General features: G+C 43.4%; 2 protein-coding genes across 30 annotated transcripts in view; both read left to right on the forward strand.

The window, feature by feature from the left end:
- Positions 1-8504, forward strand: part of EPS15 (epidermal growth factor receptor pathway substrate 15) — a 161741-nt gene extending 153237 nt beyond the window's left edge. For all 20 annotated transcript variants that reach the window (XM_074006968.1, XM_074006963.1, XM_074006967.1 and 17 more), the window contains 2 exons: positions 2428-2615; positions 6877-8504. In XM_074006968.1, the coding sequence (XP_073863069.1) occupies positions 2428-2615; positions 6877-7023 (335 nt within the window). In that variant the 3' untranslated portion in view covers positions 7024-8504. The remainder of the gene's footprint in view (positions 1-2427; positions 2616-6876) is intronic.
- Positions 8505-19382: 10878 nt separating this feature from the next.
- Positions 19383-22365, forward strand: part of TTC39A (tetratricopeptide repeat domain 39A) — a 59084-nt gene continuing 56101 nt past the window's right edge. For 3 of the 10 annotated variants that reach the window (XM_074007059.1, XM_074007010.1, XM_045371206.3), the window contains exons 1-2: positions 19383-19511; positions 19882-20009. Coding sequence is in view for 8 of the 10 variants with exons in the window: in XM_074007010.1 (XP_073863111.1) it covers positions 19888-20009 (122 nt within the window). In the remaining 2 variants the exon portion in view is untranslated. Of the gene's footprint in view, positions 19584-19881; positions 20010-22365 lie in introns of all 10 variants that reach the window. The other 7 variants (XM_074007061.1, XM_074007001.1, XM_045371203.3 and 4 more) reach the window with 3 other exon arrangements.

The raw sequence follows: 22365 nt of genomic DNA on the forward strand, positions 1-22365 counted from the left end.
CTTACTTATATAGAGGGCTTTAAATGAAACAAGTCAAACATATGTCAGAAGCTTCCTGCTGTCATTCATTCTGACCTAACTGCCGAATTACAGACATGCACCTAAGAGATCAGCATGTGTACATTTCATGAGCTGTCTTTCTGCTAAAACCTGTTTTTCTTTTCTTTTTTTTTTTTAACTTAATCATTTCAGAGAGGCAGTAAATGGAAAAGGGAAAGTGTCAAGAAAATCTCTTTGCCTTTTAGAAACTCATTGATTATCCATTTGAATAGCAGTTTCCTGTACTTTGGTGTTTTAATTATAATTTATTTAAGAGAAGATTGTTTCAAAGTCCTTTTCCCGTAACATATAAAGTCTTCCTTAAGTCCTTTAATGTAAGAATATATGGCCTCTTTAGTATCCAGAATTCAGCAATATAGTGATTTGAAACAAAGTATTGGTTTTCTTGAAGGAAAATGGTATTTTAGCTAACTTAAAAGATTCCTTTTTTTTTTTTTTTTTTGAGATGGAAACTTGCTCTGTCTCCCAGGCTGGAGTGCAGTGGCACAGTCTCAGCTCACTGCAGCCTCAGCCTCCCGGGTTCAAGGGATTCTCCTGCCTCAGCCTCCCGAGTAGCTGGGATTACAGGCATGATCCACCATGCCTACCTAATTTTTATATTTTTAGTAGAGATTGGGTTTCACCATGTTGGCCAGACTGGTCTCTATCTCCTGACCTCAGGTGATCTGCCCACCTCGGCCTCCCAAAGTGCTGGGATTATAGGTGTGAGCCACCACGCCTGGCCAAGACTCTTTTCTAATAGTGATTTTTCTCTTATTTTTGTTTGTATGATTAGTATGTGTGTGTATGTATATGTTTAGCACTATACAAAGGAAAGTTTGTTTTGTTTTTAGGTCATAATAAGTGGGTAAAAGGATAATTCCTTGAGTAGTTGTAGTGCTGTTGGGCTATTACGTGAGAAGACACATTTTAGTACATTTTTTAAAAAATCATACCTCATTCCTTGGGAAATTTTCAGTCTAAGTAGTTACAGATTAATACTGCCTTTTCATCATAACCTTTCCATGGTCTTGAGCAGGTAAGTTTTTTTTCTTTGACTGAAAGGATTGCATGTACAATTGTTAATACCTGATAATCTGTTGAAAAATCAGGTAAATGAGTTAAGTGATTCCTTCTAAGGAAAAGTAGCTTATGTCATATATTTCTAGAAGTGAGGTTGCCAGAATATATTTAAAAATAAATAATGGTTAATTTGCACATTTAACTTTTTACACTTGCATGATGCTAATAGTGAGGTTGTTTTTTTAAATCTTAAGTAAAATAATATGCTAGTGCTTTTGTTAAATCTCAGAATCTTCAACCAAGTGATTGTATATCATTGTAAAAAGATTAAGGAAAAGACTGGTTTGTTGGAAAGAGCACTGAACTGGGAGTCTAAAAATCTAGGTTCTGTTTCTGGATGTTCCCTAACTGTGATCTTAAGTGTATAATTTCATATATCTGACCGTTGGCTGTTAAATATTGGCAGCAATTCTAATTTTGCCTACTTTCACAGGATTATTGGAAGGATCCATTGAGATATGAGCATCTTTTCTAAGCAGCTACAGTGATGGAATCTGTTGTGTTATGATTGCTATTACCAGCTTACGCATTTTAGGAAAAAAATATATTTAGAGATATTTTGATCCCTAATTTTATTATCTTTTCTTCAAGAAGTACTAAGTTTAAGTAAGACTTAGAGAACTTGTTTGAAAATGGTAATGAATTAGTGAGTGACTAATAGGACAAAATACTATTGTTGGGTCAGAGATTATTTGATCAGCAACCACAAAGATTTAGGCCCTGGGCTTCAAAACATTTTTTCTTCATTTTGAAATACAGTAAATAACAAAAAATTGGCAGGGTTTTACTACAGTAATTTTAAAATTTTATGCTCCTAGGTATTGTATCTAGAACTAGAGAAAAATCAGAAGAATTTTCCCATTTTTCAGAGGTCATTTGCTCTTACTGCCACTAGTGGATAACTGTTATCAGGCTGAGGTTTATAACAGCAGAGGCAGGCCATTTCTGTCTTTATTCTTTATTATTCTCCTTCTGTTTAATCCATTCGTCTCTCTTTTTGGGAACATGCTGCTTGGTTGTGGCTGGGGGATGGTGGTATTCAATCTCTGGACAAAAATATGATTCCTGGCCCATCCTTGCTTTGCTATTTGTTTCATTAGCTGCACATAGCTGGAATCTATTTGAGAGATCATGTGTGAAGAATTTGAGGACAGATAGTTGGTGTTGCCATTTAAGACAAGAATGTGTTTTAGGTACTTAGTCATCCTCTACCCACGGTACTTTAATGCTATCTGTGTACATGTTCTTGTGTGCTTGTATTTGCTGTATTTACTGGTTGAATTAATTGTGATGATTTTGATCCAGGGAAAAGATCCATCAACAAACTGGATTCTCCTGATCCCTTTAAACTGAATGATCCATTTCAGCCATTCCCAGGCAATGATAGCCCCAAAGAAAAAGATCCTGAAATGTTTTGTGATCCATTCACTTCTTCTGCTACTACCACTACCAATAGAGAGGCTGATCCAAGCAATTTTGCCAACTTCAGTGCTGTAAGTACTGTGAATGAGTTTTTTGGGGGAAAAATCTTTGAAGAGTTTTCAAAGATTATTTTGGAGTCTGCCAAGTTTGCATCATTTTAACTAAATTTACCAAGATACTAAAAATAATCTTTCGTTCTTCCCCCAAGAAAAACCTCTGTTTGATCCTGTTTTGACAGTTCTGTGGTTGTTCCATTGCACAAATGATTTTAGTAGTCTTAGTTTTTGTCATATATACAAGTTGTTTTGTAAATATTTCTCTTAGTCTTGGTAATATAAGTAAAATCCTAACAGTTGTTACTTTGTGAATGGTTATGGGTGATGATGACTTAATGAACAATTACAGAGTCATTGGTGTCTGCCCACTAGATGAACAATGCCAGTAATAAGTTTGTGCATTTGCGGCTGTGTATGTGTGGTTGTGTATAAAGTTTTAATGATTTCTGAGACCAGTCAGCAAATATTATATCAGAGGATAGGGCCAGAGATTATTTGAATAGAAAGTAAAACTATTAAACTTATATAGTCACTTTTAAAAAATGTAAATGCCAGTTTTATGAAATAAATAAATAAATGGTTGTCAGGATTTAAACAATCTTTAATTATTCGGAGAGATCTAATTCACTAACTTCTCATGTTTACTCTGCATTCTTTCAGAGATGTCTAAAATAGGAAGATCATTAGAAACAGTGGAAGGGTGCCATGATAACAGCATAAGCAGGGCGTATAAAATCACAGAAATGGGGCCACCAACCATGGAGTTATCAGTCTAGAGGGACATAAAGCAATGTCATATATTCCATCATTATTCAGTAAAAACAAGTTATTTTTAAATAAAATTCTTAGACTGGGTAACAAAGTTTCAGTTTCCCAGTTTTTTCAGGCAAAATAACCTTCGTTATCACTGCCTGTTCTATAAAACAGGAATTTTCTTCTGTTTATCACCTTATGCCCTTGAGATGATTTTGGAAACAGGAGATCTAGTGGCCAGGTAATTCTGCCTAATATTTCCCTCCTCAATGTAGCATTGGGACATTCAACCAGTTGCTTTATCCCTGCAGCTATTTCTAGTTAGAAAGGAGGTAGTCAAGAATCTGCATGCAGGCTGGGCATGGTGGCTCATGCCTGTAATCCCAGCATTTTAAGAGACCAAAGTTCTTTAAGCACCTGTAGTCCCAGCTACTTGGGGGGCTAAGGTGGTGGAGGTTGCAGTGAGCCATGATCATGCCACTGCACTCCAGCCTGGGTGACAGAGCCAGACCCTGTCTCCGAAAAAGAATCTGCATGCAACTAAGACGACTGAGCTCCCAGCTTTTGAATCTGTACTCTAAGTTCTGGTGGCTTCTCTTGAATATGAAGGAGCAAAACAGGAATCAATATTTTGAATATTGTAAAAATGGAGTGTCAGAATTATACAGACTTTTTTTTTTGAGATGGAGTTTTGCTCTTATTGCCCAGGCTGGAGTGCAGTCGCATGATCTCAGCTCACCACAACCTCCACCTCCCGGGTTCAAGCGATTCTCCCGCCTCAGCCTCCCAAGTAGCTGGGATTACAGGCATGTGCCACCACACCTGGCTAATTTTGTATTTTTAGTAGAGACGGGGTTTCTCCATGTTGGTCAGGCTGGTCTTGAACTCCTGACCTCAGGTGGTCCATCCGCCTCAGCCTCTCAAAATGTTGGGGATTACAGGTGTGAGCCGTCGTCGTGCCCAGCGTGACTTTCCTTTTTTCTTTTTTTTTTTTTTTTTTTTTGAGACAGAGTCTTGCTCTGTTGCCAGACTGGAGTGCGGTGGCGTAATGTCAGCTCACTGCAATCTACGCCTTCCAGGTTCAAGTGATTCTCCTGCCTCAGCCTCCCAAGTAGCTGGGACTACAGGCATGCGCCACCACACCTAGCTAATTTTTGTGTTTTTAGTAGAGACAGGATTTCACCATGTTGGCCAGGATGGTCTCGATCTCTTGACCTCGCAATGCACCTGCCTTGGCCTCCCGAAGTGCTGGGATTACAGTTGTGAACAACCGTGCCTGGCCCAATTTACCTTTCATTAGATGGAATTTGATTTGTTTCAAGCAGAGAATCAAAAATTAGCCTTTTTAGGGGGTTATAATTCTCTTTGTGTAAAATAACCCTGTGGTAGTTTGTGGCATTTAATATCTTAAGTATGGTTTTAGCAAGTCAAAATCTGGTTGGGGCCAGACAGGGTAGCTCATACCTGTAATCCCAGCACTTTGGAAGGCTGAGGCAGGTGGGTCACTTGAGGTCAGGAGTGTGAGACCAGCCTGGCCAACATAGTGAAACCCCATCTCTACTGAAAATACAAAATTAGCCAGGCGTGGTGGCGCAGGCCTGTAATCCCAGCTAGGGAGGCTGAGGTGGGAGGATCACTTAAGCCCCAGGCGGAGGTTGCAGGATCTGAGATAGTGCCGCCGTCCTCAAACTGGGTTACAGAGTGAGACTCCGTCTCAAAACAACAACAACAAATCTGGTTGGAAGGAGGCTGAACAACAGCTGAGGCATTTTGCTCCAAACTCTCAGTATAGTGTAATAAAAAACAGCTTCTTTTTTCATTGTAAAATGTGTTAAGTGTTACACATTTCAAAGTTTTGCTTAATTCCCTAGGGGGAAAAAAACGACCATTTCAAAAGCCTGACAAGGTATTTTATTTCATCCTTTCATGAAGGATTTTCTGTGTGACAAGACTTGAAACCAATTTGAATTTTTTAATTTAGTATTTGCCAAGGTTGCTGTTTGGGGTAGATAAAAATGTTTCCCCAACATAATAATTATGAGTGTTAAGATTTTATTTAGACTGGTCTAAAAGTTGCCAAAGCCTGGAGAAATCTTCATAATGCTTTTTTTTTCTTTTTTTTTTTTTTTTTTGGCTCACTCCGTCCATCTGGCTGGAGAGCGGTGATATGATCACAGCTCACTGCAGCCTCAACTTCCCAGGCTCAGGTGATCCTCCCAAGTAGCTGGGACTATAGATGTGCATCACCATACCTGGCTAATCTTTTTGTAAAGACAGGGTTTTGCCATGTTGCCAAGATGAACTTCTTGAACGTCTGAGCTCAAGCAATTGGCCCACCTTGGCCTCCCAAAGTACTAGGATTACAGATGTCAGCCACTATGCCTGGCTCAAAATGCTTTTTATAAAATATGATTAGGTTCTTGGGAGGCCAAGGTGGGCGGATCATCTGAGGTCAGGAGTTCGAGATCAGCCTAACCAACATGAAGAAACCCTATCTCTACTAAAAATACAAAATTAGCCGGGCGTGGTGGTACATGCCTGTAATCCCAGCTACTCGGGAGGCTGAGGCAGGAGAATCGCTTGAACCCGGGAGGCAGAGGTTGTGGTGATCCAAGATTGTGCCATAGCATCCAGCCTGGGCAACAAGAGCAAAAAAAAAAGATTAGGTTTACATCATATCTTGCTTAGCATACCCAATACTTTAATATGATGTATAGCAAAATCAGCTTTTGTTTGTTTGTTTGTTTGTTTTGCTTCTTAGCTTTTCTATACATTAAGGGTTAGGAAACTACCAGTGGGATTAAGTTAAAAATGATTTATCATGTGAGGGTCTCAGTAAAGTTGAAGTAGTAAATGTTTTACATTACATTAGATCAAAAAGGCTAGCCCTCTCCTGTTTTTAAATCTTCTAATCTACTATAAGCATTTCTACTTTTTTTAGTGATTATATATAACATTTTATATATATATATATATATATATATGTATTTTTTAGATGGAATCTCACTTTGTCACCCAGGCTGGAGTGCAGTGGTGCAGTTGCAGCTCACTGCAAACTCCGCCACCTGGGTTCAAGTGATTCTTGTGCCTCAGCCTCCCAAGTAGCTGGGATTACAGGCATCGCCACCATGCCCGGCTAATTTTTGTATTTTTAGCTGAGAAGGCGTTTTGCCATGTTGGCCAAGCTGGTCTCAAACTCCTGACCTCAGGTGATCCACCTGTCTTGGCCTCCAAAGTGCTGGGATTATAGGCATGAGCCATCACATCTAGCCTAGTGATATTTTTAACATTTAGTTTTATATTCTGTCTATAGATTGAATTAATTTTTTAAATTAAACTATGGTTTAATAATATTAAACATGTTTTCAGGAAAAAAAAAAAAAAAGAATTAACAAGTAACCAGACTATTTCCAGAGTCCTTCAGGTGAAACAAGTTAATGTCCTTTTGTAAAAACTATTTCCTTCTTTTTATTTGCTTTACTCATTTATTTATTCATTTGTTCATCGATCTTTTAAATGGCAGTATCCCTCTGAGGAAGATATGATCGAATGGGCCAAAAGGGAAAGTGAGAGAGAAGAAGAGCAGAGGCTTGCCCGACTAAATCAGCAAGAACAAGAAGACTTAGAACTGGCTATTGCACTCAGCAAATCTGAGATATCAGAAGCATGAAGAATTCTCTTGTTCTTTGGCAACAATATAGTACTCTTCTTCCTGAATACTGAAACTATTTACAATGTGTATCAAAACTACCTGTGAGCATGGGAATACAAAAGGTTTGAGATTCCTGTAAATGTGACAAAATTTTAAGATTTTTTTTTTCTTCATTACAGATTCGTCTTTTTTTTTCTTATAAAAGCCGTAACCCAGTCAGACAAATTCACCTTCACTTAGGCCTCTGGCCCCTGTTCTGGTATACATTTACTGTGAGCTTTTGCCTGCCTGTGCTATTTTACTTGTAAAGCTAGAGCACCCAAGCTTCTGCTTTCTGGAATATAGAGAAATAGTTTCACCCTGCACTACGCTGTTCTGTAGTTATTCTGATGATAGCCAGCGAGGTTCTTAAAGTTTGCAGTATTCTCCCCTGATTGGAATGGTTGAGTGAGGATAAGGGAAAGAATATCTTACTTCTTTTATGATTGGTGCAAATTGGCTAAAGTACATTTTTAAATTTCCTTATAGTAAAAATACTACTTAATTTGTTTTTTAGAGACAAGGAAAAATATTTTGCACAGATTTACTCCAGTATGGAAAAGGGACACTTTAGGTTGAACCATTATAGCCTCAGATTCGATCTTTTCCTAACTAAAAATATTAAAGCCTCATGTGTGAAATAAATTTTTTTAAAGATTTATCTGGATTTAGAGAATTTTAGATCAACAGATACCTCTCGGTGTGTTTGCTAATTAATAAAAATTAGTTTCTTACAAATAAAGTTTGTAAGAAAATGTTCATTTTAAGTGCTAGATAGTGGAGAAAATTTATCACCTAAAATATACCCATCAGTATAAGGCAAGCAAGTCTTAACATGGCAGCCATTCTGCCTTTGCCGTGGCCCTGTCCTGTTTAGTTCTTAGTGGGTTTATTTTTGTACTTTTGCAGAAGAAACTTCAGCAAGCTAGAACTGGAAGGTACTTTAATTTTTCATATATACTTGTTGTTTTTTTTTTTTTTTTAAATGAAGGCTCATTTACTTGAAATGTAAAAACTTTCACTCAATACAAATAGGAAAAAAAGTGATATGTTTTATATCATATTGCTTTTTGTCCATCTTTGTGGTTTATTTACTCACTTCGTGTTTTTCACCTATAAAATTGTCAAGCTAGCAACAAAACTCTTGTTTGTTTAATTGGTAGAGAAGAGACCTGCCAGATTATCAAAACTCTTCATGTGTTAAAAGACCACTCCTGTAAAACCGACCTAGTGGACAAGCTGAATTTGAAATAGACTGTGAAGTAAGCTGTAACTTGTCATTTTAATTTTGTTTAACATGGTTACTGACTTAGATGATGTATTGAATACCAAGATAAAGAAAAATGCACCTAAAATCTAATTAGAATTATCTGGGTCACCAAGTCAAGGTGGTATTGATCTGTGTTAATCTGAGTAACTTATTGCCTAGCCTATAAATAAATTTCAAAGTATCCAATTCATTTCTTCTTCAAATGGTGCTTGTTTTCTTTCCATTACACAATTGGACTCCTACAGTTTAAAACAAACTTTAAACCAGTGTCTTGCACTGCTAATAACTTTTTTCTACCTTTGTAAATAGAAACATTTCTGCATAAAAGTCATACATATGAAGCAAGGGCTGAATCATAATCACAAGGCTTTAATTTTGATAAACGAATCCAGTGACCTAAGGATTTTCTGCAAAATTTGACTGAGAAGTTAAGTATTGGGAGTTGCGATAGGTGGTATTTTTGTTTGTTTTCTTCCTCTTAAACTCCTTAGGATAAAGGTAAGTTGACTTGAACAACTTTCTTTTGCACTGGGAAAATGAGCAAATGTTGGAAATGCTTCAAAAATTTTTTTAATTAAAAAAACACCCGAGGCCGGGCGCGGTGGCTCAAGCCTGTAATCCCAGCACTTTGGGAGGCCGAGACGGGTGGATCACGAGGTCAGGAGATCGAGACCATCCTGGCTAACATGGTGAAACCCCATCTCTACTAAAAAATACAAAAAACTAGCCGGACGAGGTGGCGGGCGCCTGTAGTCCCAGCTACTCGGGAGGCTGAGGCAGGAGAATGGCGTAAACCCGGGAGGCGGAGCTTGCAGTGAGCTGAGATCCGGCCACTGCACCCCAGCCTCGGCGACAGAGCAAGACTCCGTCTCAAAAAAAAAAAAAAAAAACTCGAAAATAATAAATATCTATAACTTATAAACACCCACTTTCAATGTAATAAATGTATCCTAATCTTACATATGTTTAACTGGATTACATAGATTTTTATCTTTTGTTAAAATGTGTATACTCCGTGGACCAATATAATGTTAAAGTATGTATATATTATATAAATATATATGTATATCTATGTGCTCGCTTGTGTAGGATGAATGTCTTAGAGTCGTTTGTGGTATTTTATGTTGCTGACTCTGGCTCCAGGGCCTGTGCTTGAAAAGGACAGATAAGTATTGCCCAGAGCTAAGTGGCACTACTTACAAAGTTTTAAACATCTTCTACATACTGATTCATGTTTATTTGAGCTCTCTTTATTATAGAATTTTCTCTTAAAGTTTCAAACCTCTAAGTTGTAGCCTGTAATTATGAGAACAGTAAAATTTAAGTAATAATAAAGAATCCTATCCATATATCTAATTTGCAGTGGAGTTTTGCATGGTCCTCTGATTATGTCCATGCTGTGTCCAAGGAGGAGTAGCTATATACAATCAGCACAGATTAATACGTGTAAAGGGTTTGGGACAGCACCTGGTATAGAATAAATAATAAATGTAAACTATTATTTTTGGTTATCATGTCCTTTTGCCTGCCTGTGCTATTTTACTTGTAAAGCTAGAGCACCCAAGCTTCTGCCTTCTGGAATATAGAAGTCTTTCATGTCTTTTGTGAAAGAAATGAAATGTATATGCATAAAGACAGTGCCTAAAACATATGTGGCTTTGTATATATGTGTTGAATAAGAATTTGTAGGCCCGACGCAGTGGCTCGCGCCTGTAATCCCAGCACTTCGGGAGGCTGAGGTGGGCAGATCACCTGAGGTCAGGAGTTCGAGAACAACCTGGCGAACATGGGGAAACTCTGTCTCTACTAAAAATGCGAAAAAATTAGATGAGCATAGTGGCTTGCACCTATAGTCCTAGCTACTCGGGAGGCTGACACAGGAGAATTGCTTGAATCCGGGAGGCAGAGGTTGCAGTGAGCGGAGATCACACCACTGGACTCCAGCCTGGGTGACAGAGTGAGACTCCGTCTCAAAAAGAAAAAAGAATTTGTCACTGGGGACAGTGGCTCATGCCTGTAATCCCAGCACTTTGGGAGGCTGAGGTGGGAGGGTCACTTGAGCCCAGGAGTTTGAGACCAGCCTGGGGCAACATGGTGAGACCCCATCTCTACAAAAAAAAAAAAAAAAAAAGCCAGGTGTGGTGGTGCATGCCTGTAGTGCCAGCTACTGGAGGCTGAGGTGGGAGGATCAATTGAGCCCAGTGAGGCTGCAAGAAGCTGGGGTTGTGCTGCTGTGCTCCAGCCTAGGCAACAGAGCAAGACCCTGTCTCAAAAAAAAAAAAAAAAAAAAAAAAAAAAAAAAAAAAAAACTAATCCCAGCACTTTGGGAGGACAAGGTGGGTGGATCTCCTGAGGTCAGGAGTTCAAGACCAGCCTGGCCAACACGGTGAAACCCCTGTCTCTAATAAAAAATACAAAAATTAGCCAGGCATGGTGGCAGGTGCCTGTAATCCCAGCTACTTGGGAGGCTGAAGCAGGAGAATCGCTTGAGCCTGGGAGGCGGAGGTTGCAGTGAGCCGAGACTCTGCCACTGCACCCCAGCCTGGGCAACAGAGCAAGACTCCATATTAAAAAAAAAAAAAAATGTGACATGGACTTTTGGAAGGCTCTGTGTTCTAATAAACTCACAGTACTGGGACGGAATCTGTTTCTGCCATTTTTGAGGATGTAATGTAAAGATGATTTTGAGAAAGTTATTTAGCCTCCCTCAACCTCATTTTTCTCATCTAATGTACATCACAGTACTTAATTCACGGGATTGTTTTAAAGGATTTAGCTTTGATAGCTCTTTATTATTTATTTTAAATAAATTTAACCACAATATTACTAATAGCTAAAAGAGCCATTGGCTGTTGAATGTACATTATATATGAAGCACTCCACTAGGCATTTTATGTGTGTTTTCTCTTTTCTTGTTTAATCTTCACAATACCTCTAAGTAGTAGATATTGTTATCCCCTGTTTTAGAAATGGAGAAACTGAGGCTCAAAAATGTTAAAATAATGTGCTTCAGATCATCCAGCTGATGAGAAGATGAGCCAGGAACTGAACCCTGGTTGGTCTGATCCTAAGCATGATACTCTTTTCAGTTTACCATGCTTTGTTTTATTTTGTGTGGAAGAAAAAAAAAATTTACTTATAGGAAGTGGTAGGAACAGGACATGATAAATAATAATAAATAACATTTACTAAGCTCCAGGCATGATCCTAGATGCTTTACTATTAATTTATTTAATCCTCACAATAGTAACCATGAAAGGTATAGGTACTATTATCTTCGCCATTTTACAGAAGAGGAACCCAAACTAGGCCACAGTTATGCAGCTAGTAAGTGGCAGAGCTGGAATTTGAACCTAGGAGATGGGCTCCAGAGTTTTAACCACTACTCTGTATTCCTGTTAATGATGAGTAGTCAGAGGAGCAGTGTCACAAATGAAATAATCCATGTAATCGCTGTTCTTGAGGATTAATGTAATAAACATATACATGGCATCTTATAAAACATTTTCCCATTCATTCTTGTATTTAACTCGTATGAGGGTTTAGAACAGTTTCTGACACATGAAAGCACTTAATGATTATTAGTGTTATCATAAGTGATAAGTATATGGGGGGAGTAGCCAGCCTTGCTTTTAGTTTTTCTTTTTTTGTAGAGACAGAGTCTCACTCTGTTGCCCAGGCTGGAGTGCAGTAGCACAGTCATAGCTCATTGTAACCATGAACTCCTGGGCTCAAGAGATCCTCCCGCCTCAGCCTCCCAAGTAGCTAGGACTCTAAATGCATGCCACTGGACCTAGTTAGTTAGTTATTTAGTAGAGATAGAGGTCTCACTTTGTTGCCCAGGCTGGTCTTGAACTCAAGTGATCCTCCCTCCTCAACCACCCAAAGTGCTGGGATTATAGGCTCAGCCCAACCTTGTTTTAAATACAACATTTAAAACCAAAAGGCTAGAAAAAATGAAAAGTAATTTATCAGTACTGACAAGGCTCTGGAAAGAGTACATAAAAAGGGAAAGGCAGAGTAAGTTTTGAAGAGTTCGAAGTAGCTCAGTGTGACTAGAGTGTAGGTTTGTGGGCAAAAGACTGAGGTGTTTGTGTTCATAAGATTTCATTGGTGGTGATTTGGGGAATTGCCTTAGAAGAAAATCAGGTAAGGCAGGGAGAGCAGGTGGAAGATTGTTGCAGTCATGCAGGTGAAATGATAAGAACTTAAAATGTGGTTGTGGCTGGAGACTAAGAGAAGGGGACCAATTTGAGAAAGATTTAGGAGAATTAACAGGTCTTGAGGTCTGATTAGATGTAGGTGGTAAGGGGAAAGGAGTACTCAAAATTTAGCAAGCAATAGGATCACCTGGAGGACGTGTCAAACTACGGATTGCTGGACTCCAGCCCCAGAGTTTTTGATTCAGTAGGTTGTAGAGTTGGACCCCCGAATTTACATTTCTAACAGGTTCCCAGATGATGGTGATGTTGACTCAGGGGCCTCAGTTTGAGAACCACTAGAGTAGATGATAACTTCTAAGTCTCTTTTGTTTGCCGGTTTTATTAAATCCATTCATTTACTCTGCAGTGCTGTTGCATCTTGTCATTCTACACTTGACCTGTGGATTCTGCTTCTTGGTAACCTCTAATCTTTCTTATGGATAGACAGTTTTTGAAAATAATAATTGCAGGCTGGGCACGGTGGCTCACGACTGTAATCCCAGGACTTTGGGAGGCCAAGGTGGGCAGATCACTTGAGGTCAGGAATTTGAGACCAGCCTGGCCAACATGGTGAAACCCCGGCTCTACTAAAAATACAAAAATTAGCTGGGCATGGTGACGCACGCCTGTAGTCCCAGCTACACTCGTGAGGCTGAGGCAGGAGAATTGCTTGAACCGTGGAGATGGAGGCTGCAGTGAGCCAAGACCATGCCACCGTACTCCAAGCCTGGGTGACAGTGAGACTCTGTCTCCAAAAAAATACATAAAAATAATAATTGCAAGTTAGCACTTATACAGCACTTAGTGCCCCGTACTATTTAAAGTACTTTATATATACTGATTAATTTAACCTCCATATCCCCAGTTTACAGATGAGAAGACTGAGAGGTACAAAGAGGTTAAATAATTTGTCCAAGACCACTGAGCTAAAAAGCGCCAGAGCTAGGATTCAAACCCAGGCCCAGGCAGTTGGCTGAGCGCAGTGGCTCACGCCTGTAATTCTAGCACTTCGGAAGGCCAAGGCAGGTGGATCATCTGAGGTCAGGAGTTCCAGACCAGCCTGGCCAACGTGGCGAAACTCCGTCTCTACTAAAACTACAAAAAAAATTAACTGGGCGTGGTGGCGGGCGCCTATAATCCCAGCTACCTGGGAGGCTGAGGCAGGACAATTGCTTGAACCAGATGCAGGGGGTGGGTGAGGTGGGGGATGCAGTGAGCCAAGATCATGCCACTTCACTCCAGCCTGGGCAAAAGAGTGAAACTCCGTCTCAAAACCCAAAAAAACCCAAGCAGTCTGACTCAAAAATCCGTTTTCAATTACTCTGTTCTGCTGAAGAAAAAAAAAGATACATTAAGTTACTTTTTTTCTTCTATGCATGGATCTATAATGTACCTTTTACTTCCAGAAAGGTCTCTATTGTCTTAGTTTTGAAAATGCACAGTGAGAAAGTCATTATTCTATTGACCTTTGCTAAGATCTGTTGTGTGCTGGGCCAGGGACAGAGAAGACTCATATGAGGGCCTTGCCATTAGTGGTATAGTAGGAAAGATAGGCATCTACTCACATAATTTCACAGCATTGGGTACTGAGGATACCGTAGGAGTGCTGAGATCCCCAGAGAAGGGAGATAATAGTTCTAGCTGAGAGGATTGGGGAAGGTGTCCCCAGAACATAGTATTCTGTTCCTTACTAGCATTACTAAAAACATACATGGTGACTGTTGGGATTTTTTGTTAGAAGCAGAGCTCCCACAAGGCCGCATCATTTGATGTTACGGCTGTGTTCACTGGAAAAGGCCAGCAGTCTCCTAGGAGGCCTCATTTAAGTAGCATTCATTACTTGAGTGAATTAAGCCTGGTCCAAGGTCTGACCTTCAAGTTTAGAAACCTGATTTTCATCAATAAAATGGAGACAGATCTCTATTAAGAAATTTCACAGGGACTGATATAAAGACCCGAATGTCACTTTCCAGTAAAAATAAAGTTGCCACAGGACTTGGAGTGCCCACAATTGGTTGAACATGACTCCTCCCTTGCTGGTGGTTGGATACCTCCTGCCTCTGAGGCACCGCTTGATCTCTGCAGCCAGGGGTGCCTGGGCCCCTCTCATGGACGCATTTTTCAGATTAATATCTTTAATCAGGTTACAGTCTGGTTTGACTAGTTGGGTAACTATAATGCCTCTTTAGGGTGACTTTGCATATCTTTGCTTTGATCCATTATATGTAAATTTTTCAGTATGTTAATGAGCATCATTTTTAAAATCATGAAATAGAATTCATTATTGAATATGTACTGGGTCACAAGATAAAATGTTTGAAAGCCATTTATTTTTTACAATCTCTCCAAAGGAGTGTAAGTCCTAAAGTTATGTATCCAGGTGAATGACATAAAAGATTATCTCATGGGAGTGGGGAAAACTACAGAAAGACCTCACCCATTTTTCTCTCCTCACTGCACTAAGTGTATGGAATGTGTGCAGCTGCCCAAGACCTAAGGGCTTAGTTACAGCCTCTCCATCCTGTTTCCTCTGGAGTCAGAACTTGATTGAGTTAGTTTGTGGGAAGGGAAAGAAATGGGAAAAAGCTGACACTTACTGGGGGCCTTCTCTGAGCCTGGCACTAAGGTTCTTAATAAATGTATACTTTATTCCTTATGACACTTAAATAGAAAATATAAGGTATAGAGAGATGGAAGCAATTTGGCCAAGAAACCCCAACCTAGGAAAGGTTCACAGCTGGACAAGCCAGGTTCCAACCCAGATGACTCAGCTGTGAGACTTACTCTTCTACCACACTGGACTGCCTTTTGCTCTCTGCGGCTACGTATGCTCAAAGGACTGCTCTTAAGAGCAGGTGTGCAAGACTCAGCAACCCAGGCCCTCATTGAGCACAGAGGAGACCCCACACCCCTCCGAGGCTCTGTAAGACACACAGGAGAGACTGAACTGAATTGCTTGCTCAGCCTGTGGGCCTTTTAATGATGATTGGACTTGTCAGGACTGAGACAACCCTGATTTGTTCTCCAAATTGTGGGCCTCTACATGAGTTAAAGATCCTTCTAGGCACTGTGACATACAGAGACCTGGATGGGGTAGAGGCTGTACTTAATTGAATCAAAACTCTGGACCTAGAATGGGTAGAAGCAGGTAAGGAACCCTCCACCCTTGCTCCCTTGTAGCATGCTACCTTAACCACATACAAGCAAAAGAAAACCCTGATGCATCTCAGCTTCCTGAGCAAGTTCCTGGCCTTGTAGAGGGAATCCAGACCTTGGAGTTTTATGAACATGGGCCTAAATTCTGGTCTTACCATTTCCTAGCTGTGTGTTTTTGGGTAAATCTGTTAACCTCTGTGGTCCTCAGGGATAACAGTTCCCTTACAGGGTTGTTGCCAGGATTAAAGATGATAGATACAGGTTGGGTGTGGTGGCTCATGCCTGTAATCCCAGAATTTTGGGAGGCCCAGGCAGGAGGATTGCTTGATTCCAGGAGTTCCAGACCAGCCTCGACAACATAGCAACACTCTGTCTCTACAAAAAAGTATATATATATTTAAAAATTAGCCAGGCATGGTGACGTGCACCTGAAGTCCTAGCTACTCAGGAGACTGAGGTGGGAGGATCACTTGAAGCCAGGAGTTCGAGGCTGCAGTGAGCTGTGATCACACCACTGCACTCCAGACTGGGCAACAGATCGAGACACTCTGAAAAAAAAGATGATGGATACAAAGTCATGGTTTCTGTTACATGGCAGATACTCACTAAGAGCTGCCATGCCCATGTTTAAAAAGAAGAGGTAACAACACATTTTCGGAAAATGTGAATCTGAATAAAGAGGATAAACTTCAGTTATCTTGGAAGTTCATTTATATAGAACCCTTCATTGCCCTCTGATTCTGGATAAAACTATCACTATAGGAGGTGCAGGTAACACACACTATGTGTCCAGCACTGTTCTGTTGTGCTTGCATTAACTTAATCCTTACAACAACCGTTGTAATAGGTGCTATTATCCTCATTTTACTGATAAGAAAACAGACACAAAGAGGTGGAGTAACTTACCTGGTTGTGTGGATACCTAGTGGTGGGGCCAAGATTTTAACCTAAGCAGTGTGGCTCCAGTGGAAGGGAGGATGGGAAGAATAAAACCTGTTCTACCTTGGGTTTATTACATGATTCAAAGTAAGCTTGAAAAAGTGGCTCGTAAATGCTTTGTGCACCTAATAACTTGCGTGGCAGGAAAGCTAGGGCTGGGGTTAAGATACAGACCCTCAAGTCGGGCTGTGTGTGTTGAGTTCTAGCTCTGCCACTTAACTAGTTTGTGTGATCTTGAGCAAATTAATTCCTCTCTGCCTCACTTTTTCAACTATAAAATTGGGATTGTAAAAGAACATACATGTTAGGATTATTTTGAGGATTAAATGCGTTGGCACATGTGAAGAGTTTAAAATAGTGCCCAAGTAACATAATTCTAAACAGATGAGGAAGAAGAAGAAAGAAGCCTTGAAGATTAAGAACCCCGGGATTGAATCCCAGCTCCTGATTTGATCTTAGGAACATTTCTAAACTTCTGACCCAGATATTCTTAAAACAGTTGTCTAGATTAGAGATAGACATGTAAAGGCTCTCTGCATAGTGCCTGTCACTGGGTAGAAACTTAATAGATATTAGTTCCTTCTTTATTTACTCACCATTGAGTACCTACTATGTACAGCAATAGTGCTGGGCTCTGTAGAAGACACGAGATACTGTCTCCACCTTCAGAGAGAAATCTGAAATACCATTGTAAATAACGTATACAAGGATTTAAAAATACATAATACTAAATGCTGTGAGGGAGACAGATTAAAATGTAACCTCTGAAAAGCGAGAGACTGCTCCAATGGGGAGATCCTGGATGGCTTCCTGGTGGAAGTGGTGCTGGCTGTGGGCTGAGAGGCTCGGTGAGATTAATCCTTTTAACAGTAAACTGGGCTCTGGACCCATAGGAGGTCAGGCTTCTAAGGTCCTGTGCCTCTTCTTGCCTGTGAACCCAGGAGAAAGTTGGCTATTATCTAAGTGCCTAGTGCTGGCCAAGCTGGACAAGGCTCTGGACTAAGGGGTTTGGCTCCCTGGGCATACTGTAACTGGAATTTCCAGATTTAGAAGCTCTAGCTTTGTGATAAGATAAGCAGCATTCTCGGGCCCTTGTTGATCTGCAAAAACCATGATATGACTGAAAGAGTGAAAGATCGTATGTTCTCTGCTGCCTACCAGGGAAGAGTGAGAGAAATTGCCCAAATGGTCCTTGGAGCCTCTGCCCTCTGGGCAGCTTTGCCCAGGGCCTCCCGCTCCGTGCTCAGCCCACCCATGGTTCATAGGCAGGGTGGGAGGAAAACACCAGATTGGGCAGAGAAGCCTGGGTGTAAGACCTGATTTCACAAATTGGTTTCAGGAAAGGTTGTTCACCCCTCTGAACCTGTTTCATCAACTGTAAAATGGGGATAAGTGAGTATGTAGTAAGATGTAGATAAATAAGAATTGGTGTAAACTGCCTGGCTCAGGGCTTGACACATGAGAGAACACCTGACATGTGAGAACCAGTCACCACTTACTGGACACAAGATTTGTGTTGCACAAGCACCTAGGATACAGACCCAGCTCAGAAGGAAACAAAAATGGGCCTTAACCACCCTGCCCCTGCCCTGTGTTCCGCCCCCCACCTTCTCTGATGAGCTAAGTCTCCAGGGGTCCCTGAATCCATTCTTCACACCAGAGCTGGAGCAGGCCTTCTCAAATGCCTCCTCACATGCCTCCTCACGGTGCTCCCCTACTCTGTGTCCTTAGTTGGGCCTCCCATAAAAGCCCCTGGACTGCATGCCGGGGATCCCCTTGCCCCAGAACTGATTCTGCTTGGTGGTGGTAATTTTTTTTTTTTTTTTTTTTTTTTTTTTTTTTTTTTTTGAGACGGAGTCTTGCTCTGCCGCCCAGGCTGGAGTGCAGTGGCCGGATCTCAGCTCACTGCAAGCTCCGCCTCCCGGGTTCACGCCATTCTCCTGCCTCAGCCTCCCGAGTAGCTGGGACTACAGGCGCCTGCCACCTCGCCCGGCTAGTTTTTTGTATATTTTAGTAGAGACGGGGTTTCACCATGTTAGCCAGGATGGTCTCGATCTCCTGACCTCGTGATCCGCCCGTCTCGGCCTCCCAAAGTGCTGGGATTACAGGCTTGAGCCACCGCGCCCGGCCTGTGGTGGTAATTTAAAACAAAAACCAAAAATGTACACGGCCTAAGAGAAAATATGGAGATGGAGCTGTGGCTCATTCTCCTCTGTCCCCCATCCTGTCACGGGGGACTGGACTCAGAAGTCGGTGAAGTGGGTCACTCCAGGGCCTGGCCTGGCCTGCAGCCTCCACCCTCAGGCCCAGACAGCTGCTCTCCACTTCCCTGCCTATCAGTCCCCTGCGGCTGGTGCTCTGTGCCCAGCATTTGACTCAGTCCCGAGCCTCTGACCCCATTCAGGCGAGGCCCTAGAAAAACTGGCTCTGCATGTAGGGGAGGAGGGAACAGGGTCGGTGGTGCTGCTATGTCCCGCAGGGACCCTGGTAAGGCCATCGTGCGGCCCCTTCAGTTTGGAGGCTGGGATCTGGACAGAGTGGGAGACCGGCGGCTGGCCCCCCTGTGACTTTGGACAAAGCCTGGAGCTCCGTTTCTCCCGGTGCCCAGTGAGGGGCTTCGGAGTGTTCGGAGTCCTTTCTAGTCCTGGGTGGGAGTGGGCTTGCCTAGGGACCTCAGGCCCGCTCCAGGGACACCTACGCCCTTCCACTTTGGGGCAGGGAGGCGCCGGTCCAGGGCGGGGAGGAGCCACGGGTCCTGCCCTGCCCGCCCCGTCCAGGTGCTGCCACCGTAGCCGCCACTGCCGCCGCCGCAGCCGCGGGGGGCCGCCCGCGCCCGCGTCCGAGCCCATGGCCTTTCTGACCACCTGGAAGGAGGCGGCCTCCCGGAAAAGCGACCGCAGGTACCGGGCAGGGGCGGGGACTCGGCGGAAGGCGCGGACGGGACCAAGGGACCGCCGGAGGACCCAACCGAGGTCGGGGAAACAGCTGAGGGGCACAGCTGGGGAAAGGGTTTGCGGCTGCTGGGCGTGGGGGTCGGCCGGAGGCCCGGGAGGGGCAGCGCCGTGCGCCCCCTCCTCTCTGTCCTCGCCCCCAGCAGGGCGGGGACTGGGGAGGGTAGACGCGGTCCCACCTGAGCGCCGCTCAGTGTCGCAAAACGCGGGCCACCTGCGAAGGCCACTCGGTGAGCGGTACCTCAGGCGGGGCTGGCGGTCAGGTTTGGGCAGCGGTGTCTGCGCTCAGGCCTCCATCCTCTCACCTGGTTCTCCCCAGGTCTGCATGAGCCAAGTGTGGGCACGCTGTGTGCCCGGACAGATGAAGCCAGGGCGCTGTGTCCCTGAGGGGTTGTCCACATCCGAGGAGCAGGTGGGGCAACTCCTGGGTTCCAGTCCCAGTCCAGGGTGAGTTATGTGCACCCCAGCTCCTCCAAGACGAGCCCTGCAGGGTGTGTCAGCCATCTCCCTAGCTGGCCCTGCCTCCGGGATAAGTTAGTGGGCCCCAGTTGTGTTCCTGTGAGAGGAGACGACAGGCCTGACCTCTCTTCTGAGGTTCAGCCCTCCCCTTCATACTTACATCTTTAAAGTTCACCCTGGCCGGGCGCGGTGGCTCAAGCCTGTAATCCCAGCACTTTGGGAGGCCGAGACGGGCGGATCACAAGGTCAGGAGATCGAGACCATCCTGGCTAACACGGTGAAACCCCGTCTCTACTAAAAAATACAAAAAACTAGCCGGGCGAGGTGGCGGGCGCCTGTAGTCCCAGCTACTGGGGAGGCTGAGGCAGGAGAATGGTGTAAACCCGGGAGGTGGAGCTTGCAGTGAGCTGAGATCCGGCCACTGCACTCCAGCCTGGGCGACAGAGCGAGACTCCGTCTCAAAAAAAAAAAAAAAAAAAAAAGTTCACCCTGCTGTGCCAGGGAGAGGGGAATGCAACTGTCCTCCCAACACCTCCATCTGACTGTCCTGTGAACACCTCAAACTTGGCAAGCCCCAAACGTGTTCCTCCTCCGGTGTCCCCGTGTCAGTGAATGGTTGCCCAAGCCCAAAACCAGGGCGTCATCCCTGACACCTCCCTACCTTACTCCCACCCCCGTCTACAAGTCCTGTTGATTTTACCTCCCAGTGTCTCTCAAAGCTGTTTATTCTCCTTGGACTATTGCATCAGGCCCCCTTCCCCAGCTCCTCCAGGCTCTCCCTTTCTACACATCCTTTCTAAAGCACAAACCAGACCAAGCCATTTTCTACTTTAAAACCCTTCCATGGGCCAGGCATAGTGGCTCATGCCTGTAATCCAACACTTTGGGAGGCCAAGCGGGAGGATCGCTTGAGCCCAGGAATTTGAGAGCAGCCTAGGACACATAGCAAGACCCTATCTCTATATAAATAAAGGAAAAAACATTAAAGAAAATAAAACCCTTCCATGGCTCTCCACCACCCTTTGGCGGCTGTCATTCAGCCTTTCAGCCACATTGTTGAGCACTGGTGTGCTGGGCCAGCACTGCACTAGGCACTGCAGGTGTGGTGTTACTTCAGACATACAGGTCCTGCTCTGAGCGACCAGGTTCTAGTGGGAGAGAGACATAAACAAGTAGACAAACAAGTAAACATCAGAAATGGATGCTGGGCAAGGAGTACAATAAGATAATGTGATGCACAGTAAAATTGGCGGTGCTGAAGCATTGCAGGCAGGTTAGCTCACATCAAAGCCTGAGCTGTGTCTGAGAAGAAAGGAGGGCGAGTGATGGAAGATCACTGAGACCCAGGAAACAGGCTAGCCAGAACAAACAGAACCAGGAATTTAGGTTTCACTGTGTGGTGGGAAAACACTAGAGAGCTTTAGCAGGGCATTTACTTATTTAAAGATGACCATGCTGTCCTATGGAGAAAAGATTTTTGTGGACAGACCATTTTAATGCTGGATCACTGTCACCTCTTCCTTTTCTGTTTCTTCACTACTTATGGAAAGGGGACAGGGCTCATTTGTCCCCATGTTCCCAGAGCACAGCACATAATAGGGCTCAGAGTGCATTTCGGTTTTGATGAGGACATGAGGGGATGATTTCTGAGGAGCACGAGATCCCTGGGCCACATGGCTTTCTTGCCTTCCAAGACCTGCCCTGCCTGGGAGAATCCAGCTGTGCATCGTCCTGTGGGCACCTGGGAGCTTTCGGGGTCTCCCATGTGTGTATGTTACTCACCTCTCAGTGTGCAGGGAGAGCAGAGGGGAGGCTGGCCTGATGGTCCAGGAGAGAGATGCTGAGGTGTGGGTTAGGAGAATGGAGGGAATGGGAGACAGAATTTAAGAAGGAAGAATTGAGAAGCAGTGAATGGACAGGCTGAGGAGAAGGTGTGGGGGTGGTCTCTGGTCAAGCAGAGGCCTCCACATCCCCCAGTGGGCCTGTGTGAGGAAGTGCACTGTGAGCCTGCGCACATGCGCCTTTGTACTTCAGCTGGAACTTGCTGGGCACAAATACCCAGAGAATTTGTGTGGGCAACTCCCGGTGGCCCACACAAGGTCTCACACCCGAGGCTCAAACCTGGGACTCCATTCTCCCAGCTCAGGACCTGTGACCTCTCCACCCTCACCCCTCACCCACCACACCACCCTGTGTCCCATAGCATAGCCAAGGGCAAAGAACTTGGCAGGGGGATGGGGATGTGGAGGGGTGCTCAACCACTGCTCTGCTACTTACTGGCTCTTTGACATTGATTCATTGTCTGATCTGTGTGAGCCTCAGTTTCCTCAGCTGTAAAATAATA

The sequence above is a fragment of the Macaca fascicularis genome, chromosome 1 (genome assembly GCF_037993035.2).
Source record: "Macaca fascicularis isolate 582-1 chromosome 1, T2T-MFA8v1.1".
NCBI classification, from domain to species: Eukaryota; Metazoa; Chordata; class Mammalia; order Primates; family Cercopithecidae; genus Macaca; species Macaca fascicularis.